The 9,573-nt window shown below is 35.6% G+C and overlaps 1 protein-coding gene across 1 annotated transcript in view; it reads left to right on the top strand.

Moving 5' to 3' along the window:
• The window catches only part of DNAJC21 (DnaJ (Hsp40) homolog, subfamily C, member 21), a 36,345-nt gene that overhangs the window by 7,481 nt on the left and 19,291 nt on the right, over positions 1–9,573 (top strand). The window contains exons 2-8 of the mRNA XM_012640503.1: positions 526–619; positions 2,131–2,254; positions 2,562–2,684; positions 3,095–3,399; positions 4,302–4,453; positions 6,377–6,464; positions 9,070–9,242. Coding sequence (XP_012495957.1) covers positions 526–619; positions 2,131–2,254; positions 2,562–2,684; positions 3,095–3,399; positions 4,302–4,453; positions 6,377–6,464; positions 9,070–9,242 — 1,059 coding nt within the window. The remainder of the gene's footprint in view (positions 1–525; positions 620–2,130; positions 2,255–2,561; positions 2,685–3,094; positions 3,400–4,301; positions 4,454–6,376; positions 6,465–9,069; positions 9,243–9,573) is intronic.

Here is a 9,573-nt window from a genome sequence, read left to right as displayed (position 1 = left end):
TTCTGGTTATGGAGATGATGAAAAGGGCTTTTATACAGTGTATCGTAATGTTTTTGAAATGATTGCAAGGGAAGAACTAGAATCTGTGTTAGAGGAGGATGTTGAGATATTTTTTAAACTTTATGAAATTTATTTTAATATATATTGATAAGAAAGAAAAACATAAAGACAATGTGAGCACTAAATGTAATCTAGCATTACATAAGTCTTTCTAAAACTGATTTTATTTATTTTGCTCCTTCTAAAAAAAAATTGTACACTACTCAGGGTTTTCCATTTGTGGATATGCAGATTGAATGTTCAGTGTAATACCAAGGCTTAGAGAAAAGCCTGAAATTTTTACTTAGGTAGATGTGCATAATATATCCTGATTTTTGGCTATCATGCAGGGTCTCTTTGCTTTTCCCTAGCTGTTTTTCTTTGTTTTGTACACTCCTTGTCTATTTATGCCATTGCGATGGAAGAGGTCTCATTTAGATTTGTCCTCTACATTTTTGATGACTAAATTTCTGTCTTTTTTAACAGATAAAAATCTGGATAATGCCGCAGAAGCAGCTGAACAATTTAAATTAATCCAAGCAGCCTATGATGTGTTGAGTGACCCTCAGGAAAGAGCCTGGTGAGCATCAGCTATCCTTCCCATCCTAGTTTATGTTATTGGGAGAAATTGTCAATATACGGGTTTTTTTTTTAAATTTAATATGTTAAATGATTTTTGGTATGTTCTGAAGCATTGGTTACCTACTCATCATGTAAAATGCAATATTTGGGTCAGAAGGAACCTTAGAGATGATTACTCCAATTCTCTAATTTCATAGGTGATGAAACAAAGTTTGGTGATATTATATAGTTTTAATTTTGATACTTGAAGTAACTTTTCATTAAATGAAGTCCCTTTGATGTGTGACAAATTTACCAATATCAGATAGGAAGTATGTTGACTTGTCCTTAAAAACACACATAGTGTTTTAATATAAGAATTATAATATTTACACATAACTACTTTAAATGAAGAAATTGAGTTAAGCTTCTACATCTGTGACAGATGCTTTTACTAATGATGCTCTGATCATTTAATATAATGTCCAAACAAAAATTTCTATATTTGAAGTTCTGAGTTTTCAGATTGTCAATTAACTTTTTGCTACAAAGGAATAGGTTTTAAACCCTGACATAACTCTGCAAGATCCTGCAGTTATGAAGAGCTACCGTGCAAGTTGTCCGTGTGTTCAATGATGTACAGTACAGGTGGCTGTTGAGAGAAAGGCTGTTAAAAAAATTCTTAAGAAATTGTCTTTTATAAGAAAATCAGAGAGAAGACCCTGAACTTTTTTGTACCTGAGGAATCTGGAGGTCTGGTCTTAGAATTGCTTTTGCCTTCCTCTCAGAAATTCTTTCCTGACCTGCTTTTGTCTGGCCTCTTTTCTGTATCTTAGGTTGTCTTCTCATCCCAAGGATTCTGCTGTCTTTTATTTAAAGCTCCTGCCTGGTAGCTCTCCTGTTACCCAGAGCCAGTGCCATGTAGTGCAAGGAGCCTGGTCTTTGCAGTGCAGTAGACCTGCTGCTGAATTCTGGCCTTGCTGCTTATTGGCTTTATGATTATAGGCAATAAGTTATTTAATATTACTGAGCTTCAATTTCTTGTGATGTCAAACAGGGATAATAACTACTTTTACAGAGTTATTATGAGTAATAATTGTGTGTGAAGCTCCTATATTAAGTTTATATACACATAGGATGAGTCTTTTTCTGATGCATGTTGGTAAATTCCCAGATGACAAATGTATAATTATTCTATAGACCAAGTTATATCCAGTACTATCCTTTTTAGTAATGTTTCTTTCCTGTGGAAATACAACTACCTTTTTAGGAGAGTCATTTTTAAATTCCCCTGTTCATATGGGCTAGTGTTGTATAATGTATTAGAAGTTGTGGGCATAATTTTAATCAGCAGTTCTGTGAAAGATTATGTATACTTTTCTGTTGATATTTCCTTAAAATTTTTTGGTTGTGGATTGGATACATTGAAATGTATAATAATATTTTGGCAGTTTTGGAGTAAGGAGTCTTTTTGGATTCTTATTTATTCAGCCTTCACCGATGATGCTAACTTATTATTTTTTGTTTTAGGTATGATAATCATAGAGAGGCCCTACTTAAAGGTGGGCTTGATGGAGAATATCAAGATGACAGCTTAGATTTGCTTCGCTATTTCACTGTTACCTGTTATTCTGGTTATGGAGATGATGAAAAGGTAAGGTAAATGAATTCACTTTCAATTTCTTACCAAGCATTAAGTGAGACTCAAATACAAAGAGAATTTTTAAAATTATTCTGTAGTATAAGGTAGTGTTCCTTTCTGAAAACTGGAAATACATTGCTTTCTTATTTAAACTGTCAATGTATGAAAACCTCCAGTTGAAACCTAAGTGGATTTGCAGTGACAGAACTTGATCCTATGATTCTTCAACATTAAAGTTTTGTATTTTACATTTTTAGATGTTATTCTGTGATTAGGCTACAAAGGTATTAACAATCTGTGCTTTTGTTACTTTTTTTAGGGCTTTTATACAGTGTATCGTAATGTTTTTGAAATGATTGCAAGGGAAGAACTAGAATCTGTGTTAGAGGAGGATATTGAGGATTTCCCAACTTTTGGAGATTCCCAGAGTGACTATGATACGGTAAAAGAAAAATGCATTGCATTTTATTATATTATAAGCATTTATCACCGTGCCTTTTCCCCATTTCCTTATCTTAAAAAAATTGGTTCTAGTTCTTGGTCCTGTCCCATGACTCCTTTCCTCTCTCTCTCTCCTTTCCTGAAGGAGCATTCAGCTCTCTTGTAGCCTCGCCTCTTTACTTTTTCCTATTTATTGATCATCCCATTCAGTGGTCAGGCTGTTTTTCTTTTCTCATTAAATCCATTTTGGAGAGTGGTTTATTCTGGAAAGCTTTAAAAGTGCTGTCTTCTCCATTGATTAATATGAATGTTATATATACGAAAAAAAGATGTTTTGTATCACTAATATTTGCTATCTTTCTAAAAAAAAGTTAAAAAGCTCAGAATTTTACCTATTTTCTTTGTCACTAGGTAGTCCATCCTTTCTATGCTTATTGGCAGAGTTTCTGCACTCAAAAGAATTTTGCTTGGAAGGAAGAATATGATACACGACAAGCTTCAAACCGCTGGGAAAAACGAGCCATGGAAAAAGAAAACAAAAAGATCCGGGACAAAGCAAGGAAAGAGAAGAATGAGCTCGTCCGGCAGCTGGTAGCTTTCATCCGTAGAAGAGATAAGAGAGTGCAGGCACATCGGAAACTTGTGGAAGAACAGAATGCAGAGAAGGCGAGGAAAGCCGAAGATATGAGACGGCAACAGAAGCTGAAGCAGGCAAAGTACGTAATACAGCGCTGGTCCTTTTCACAGTGTAGGGGTCAAAGGAAGCATAGCTGGATCCTGACATGGCGTTTTCATGTTGGCTTCAGTCATCATCCTGGCTTCATCTTTCTTTTTTTCTTTTTAAAATCTTGACATTGGATAGTATTTTTAATATTGTGTGAAAGTTTTTATTTTGAATTGGATGTTTTCCTTTGGAGGGCTTTATACTTGAGATCCTTTAGACTTTTGTAAAATTTAATAATTTTAATTAATGTCTAATGTTAGTTGAATTCTCACTCTTTGCAAGGCCTTGATTCTAAGTGCTTTCCTCACAGCAGTTCTATGAAGTAACTTCTGTTTTTATCTTCTATGCGCTTTTGAGGAAATGAGGCAGACAGGCCTAAGATCACAGAGCTAGTAAATGACAGAGTCAGGAATCAGACCCAAGAAGTCTGACTCCAGAGACCCTGCTTTAACCACCAGGCAGTACTGCCTCTGTCGGTATCCTCTGAGATATTCAGTTCATTTCCTTCCCTTTGTTGTTACCGTAATAGCATTGAATCCAGAGCATTATAATATTCTTTTAAAAATTATTCGCATAAAAATTCTACCCATTCTGCTTCTCGTCTTTTGAAAATTAACACTTCACTTGGCACTATGACTTAAAATCACCTGAGGACCTTTAATAAGTTGCTAAGAGTTATCTATTTCAAAACCCATTATCTAGTAAAGCAATTAAAGTCATCCACGTAACACATAACAGGTTTAAGTGACTTTGCCCAGTTTTAACTAAGCACAGGTTTTAAGTTTGTAAGCATTGACAGCTTGAGAGGAAGGTCTCTAGAGGGATGGATTTTAAGCCTAAGCGGAAACCATGCAGAGACACACATGTCAGCGTGAGACTGTGCTGTGTGTGTAGACTGGCGGAGCAGTACAGAGAACAGAGCTGGATGACCGTGGCCGATTTGGAGAAGGAGCTCCGGGAGATGGAGGCGCGGTACGAAAAGGAGTTTGGAGATGGATCAGATGGAAATGAAATGGAGGAACATGAACTCAAGGATGGACAGGATGGTAACTTTCTCTGTACATTAAGAAATTTTAGAAAATAAATGTTGTATGTAGGAGTGTGCACTCAAATGCCAGCTGGTGCCAGTAAAGGGGCCCAGGTGTAAGACAACAGGGAATGGGGGAACAACTAAAAATCAGAAAACACCTGAGTTCTAGTCAGTTGTTGCCAGGATCATGCCAGAGTCTTTATTTTTATTTTCTTTCTTTCTTTTTTTTTTTTTTTTTTAAATGAAGCTGGAAATCTGGATTTTTATGTGGCTTATCCCAATTTTTAAATGTGGTGAATAACGAAAATTAAAAACAATGTTGTATGGGCAAACAAAAGTAGTCTGTTGAACTAGTCTATTTTAGGTAATTTGATTAAGAAACTCTTTTCTGACATGTCTTAAACGATTTGCACTTCTAGCTGCATAATATGACAAGTGGGCATATTCATAGGTGTGACTATTAAAGAAAATTCATTTAAGCAGTAGGTCAAGTTTTAATAGTAACTATTTCTAGAAACTGCTGATACTGTGCTAGAGTCTGTATATAAATTTTCCTCTCACTTTATAGAGGGTCTCCTCTTAGTGTGCAAAAATGTTTTTTTCCTCTGCCTCTATCATTAGTGCACAGGTTTGTGACTACCTTAAAAGATGAGAATTAGGCATTTTTGAGAATATTAGCTGTATACTTGATTCCCCACCTCCATCTCTAGCTCTTTCATGAGGAATAAAATTGAATTATCTAAACATAGATAAGGTAAATCCCAATTTTACCTATCTACAAATGTGGTTTTTTAGACTAGTAGCCCAAATGGTAAAATAGCAAATTTTTATTTATTCCAAATGACTAGGAAATGAAATGTTCTATTAATGAATCAGAAGTAGTACAAGTAAAAGTGCTTTGAAAATTGTAAAGCACTCTATAAATGTGAGGTGGCCTAATCTACACAGAGTTTTATTACATCTGGGATCTCCTTTGATCCTCACACAGTACCCCTTACACATAGGTTTTGCTCGTGGAATTATCTCCATTTTACTGATGAGGAAACCAGGACTCCAAGAGGCAATGGGATGTGCCTGAGAATGTGTGACCATTTCTAGATACAGATTTTTTACTTCAAATGCAGTGTTATTAACTATTTGATTAATTAAAGTTTATTTCGTGTATATGATATATTGAAAGTATACACATACTGTGATTGGAAAATAACATCGTGTACTAAACATTAATGCTAGAGAGGATATATTTTGGTCACTTATGATTTCAGCAAGATTACTTTTCAGAATGATATTAACATCACTTATTATACAGAACCAAAATGTAGAATATGGGAGAGATACCGTGGAATCTTTGTTGGTCCTATAATAAATCCTAAATCAATTTACTTGTTTATTTCTTTTAAAAAAATGAGATTATGCAAAGGATTTCAAGTTTGTAAAGATAATGTTAAATTTTACCTGTACTATGCTATGTTACGGCCTGTTTTATGGTGATGGAATGTTGTAAAGTAAGTTTAAGCGTTTAAGAGTAGATCACAGTTGCAAGTGTGTTTGGACCAAATCTTGCTCAAGAAGTAAACTACAAAAACAAAACTTTATTGAAAAAACTAATTCATCTTAGAACTATTAAAGTGGTATTTACTTTTTTAAACTTAGCTTACACCCAGCACTTTAAGAAATTTTTGAATCTTCTTCTAAGTAGACTTAATGAAAAGAACTTGAAAGGTAAAGTGATTTATTTGGAAGCCTTTCCTTTTAATGCAGTGCTGCTTTTAACTCAAATTCTGATAGCATTATTTGGTTTTTTGGAAAGAAATCCAAAAATTCAGTTTCTAATTTATGTCCAGCTTTAGATCCTTACTAAAGAGATGTAATTTATTAACATATTTTAGATTTGCATTCTAACCAAACAGGATTCTTACCATCGGCTTCCCTCTTACAGGGAAAGAGAGTGATGAGGCCGAGGATGCTGAGCTTTATGACAACCTATACTGCCCGGCGTGTGACAAATCTTTTAAGACAGAAAAGGCGTAAGTTTAATATCTTTGAACTCACCTTTTCTTTTGAGGTGAAGTGTAACACTTTGAAAGTCCTGAAAAGAATATGCTGGTAGCAGATGACCACCAGCCCCTGCGTGTCATCTTCGAGGGTTCCTGGCCAGAATGGGAGGAAGAGGTATTTGTACCAGCAGTTAAGGCTTTTGTCCGATTCTCATTCATCCTAATGTTCCTATGGTAATAGCTGCCTTTTAAATACTTACACTGTCTCCAGAAAGAAATGTTGCTTGTTTTGGCAAAGAAGACACAGTCCGAGGAGGCTAGACCACATCTAATCATCTCCCTCCATTGCTAGTGTCAGACTCACTTCCAACCATCGGTGTCCCATGTAGGCCGTTGCTGCCAACCCAGGAACTTTAACTTGTCCTGCCTAGTGTATGTTTGCTGAACTGGAAGCTCTTTGTCTTAGGGGAACAGTCACACAGAGAGAAGTATTAAAAAGGATACCATTATAAAGGAAGGGAGAAAGAACATGGGAGAAAATGAGAGTAGAATCAGCAAAACAATGTGTGCAGTTAGGAAGAAAGGGTACCAAATTGAGAACAGGGATGTGGGAGGCATAAATAGTATTACCCTATAAGTCCAAGGGAGAGACAATGGAGGGTAAGAGAAGTGTAGAGACAGACAGGAAAGTTAGAAATAAGCAAGAAAACAAAAAGCAACAATGAAGGAGATTTTAAAAATTATTTTTTTAATTTGGAAATAATGTGACACAAACTCGCAAGAGTGGAATATAGCATAACTGCTTTAGCAAACTGTTGCTGATATTTTGTCCTATTTGCATATGCTGCTCTCTTTACTCACACACACACACATAGACACGGTGTTTTTCCTGAATAATTTGAAGGCAAGTTTAAGAATAAGGATATTCTCTTACATAACCAAAGTATAGCTGTCACCTTTAGGAAATTATAACATTGATACAGTACTTTTTTCTAGTTTACTGCTCATATTTCAATTTTGTCATTTGATCCTTCATTAATATGCTGTATAGCACTTTCCCCACTTCAGTACGGAATCCAGTCTAGGATCACATATTATGTTTATTTGTCTATTTAGTCTCATTTAAGCTGGAACATTTCCCTTGTCTTAATTGTATATGCCATTTACATTTTGAAAGTATATTAGTACTTTAAAATACTTTTTTCTTAGAATACTTCACATTTTGAGTTTATGTGCTTCCTCGTGATTAGATTCAGGTTGCGCATCCCCAAGTGGGATACTTCACAAGCATGTTGTGCAGCTCTCGGGCTCATAGTTGGAGGCATGTAAAGTCCTTCTGCCACTTATCGGTGGTGGTAATTTTGCTCATGCAATCAGGGTGACATTCAGTTTTTCTACTGTAGGGTTAGTATTTTTTCCTTTACAACAAATTTTCCCTTGCAGCATGCTTGCTTAATCTGTGAGGAGACACTTTGAAACTGTACAGATACCTTCTGATAAAAATTTCCCTCCTGGTTACAGCATCCGTTGATGGTTTTAGCTTGTACCAGTCTGTACTGTGACGGTTGCAGAATGATGCTCTCCCAGTGCTCCTTCCACATTTATCAGTCAGCCCTTGGCCGTCTGCTGTAAACAGGAGCCCTCCCTTTTACCCGTTTATTTATCTTTCTATTATCAGTATGAATTTATGAATTTTTTCCAATGTTTGTAATTCGTTACTGCTCTTTTCACACTCTAATTTTTCCAAATTTGGAAGAGTTCCCTCAAGCAGCTCCTTTGTCTGCTTGACGTGTCCCCATCATTTTTTTGAGCTTTTTACTTTCTTATACAGGTGTTCCAGTTTCTCCAAGGGAGCTTGATAGAAAGGAGTATTTTAGTGGGGAGGAAAAGTAGCAGCCAAAACTAGAATACCAAAAACCCGAACAGATGCGATACAGTAGATAGTAACACAAGTTTCCTACTTCCTAGTTGCTCTAACTCTGGTAGCTTACGTTGTCAACTCTATTTTGTAAAATGTTTTTTAGTTGCCCACAGATACACAGAAATAGATATTGCCTACAGAGTTTTGGACAGAGAGGTAGAGATGTGTCTGAACTTGTATTTAGGGTGGTGGGAGTGAGAAGGGAGACCTCTCCTGAGAAGGTGAAAAATGCAAAAGGAGGTAAACTGCTTTTGTACTTCCAGCCCTCACATCACCGTTTTTCTAGTCCAGGGAGTCTTCCTTTTAAAGTTGGAATGTGTGTCTTGTGATTTCCCAGTGATTCCTCAAAACCTGTAGCATGGCCTGGGACGTAGAAGCACTTAGCAAATACTTAGTTATTGAAAGGAAACAATGAAGAAGACTTTCATTTTAAGAATTGAAAAATCAAAATAATAAATGGAGAATTTGGCCAAAAATAAAAGAAGGAAGAAAATGTATATTAGATAAAAGGACAGAGAAAGCAGGGAATGCATGTGAGCTTCCAGTGCCTGAGGAATCTTCATAGCATTCTGTTTTTCTGTATAAAATGACTAACATTTTGCTTAGTTAATGGGAAAAAAGTAAATTTTAACTTGGTCGCAATCATCCAGCAACATATCTGGACATGTATGAATTAATCGTAGCACAGCTACTAACATGAGATTGTTCTTTCAGCATGAAGAATCACGAGAAGTCAAAGAAGCATCGGGAAATGGTTGCCTTGTTAAAACAACAGTTGGAGGAGGAGGAAGAAAATTTTTCAGGACCTCAATTTGATGAAAATCCATTGAGTGACAATTCTGAGGAAGAAATGGAAGATGCACCAAAACAAAAGTACTTCTTTAAATGTCACTAGATATACTTATCACATTTAGAGATTACATTTAAATGCTCTTTTATCCTAAGGAAGTTACTCTGTTATGTTAATATTTTCTGCATCTCTTCTAGTTAATGGACTGTTATAGTGGCAAAGAGGGTAAAGACATGATGTCAAATATAATTTTTATGGACTATGTTATGACTATATTAAAAGCAGTGTTTTACCTAGGCAATCGATATGCTGATTACTATCCATTGAACCACAACCACCGTTCTCCGGTTATCGATATTATTCTCTTAAGTGACAATGTGAATATTTTATTTTCCTTTTAATGCTTTATGATATTAAATATTTTACTT

This window comes from Propithecus coquereli, unplaced genomic scaffold (genome assembly GCF_000956105.1).
Source record: "Propithecus coquereli isolate 6110/MARCELLA unplaced genomic scaffold, Pcoq_1.0 Scaffold154, whole genome shotgun sequence".
NCBI lineage: Eukaryota > Metazoa > Chordata > Mammalia > Primates > Indriidae > Propithecus > Propithecus coquereli.
This window is presented reverse-complemented; position numbering and strand designations above follow the sequence as displayed.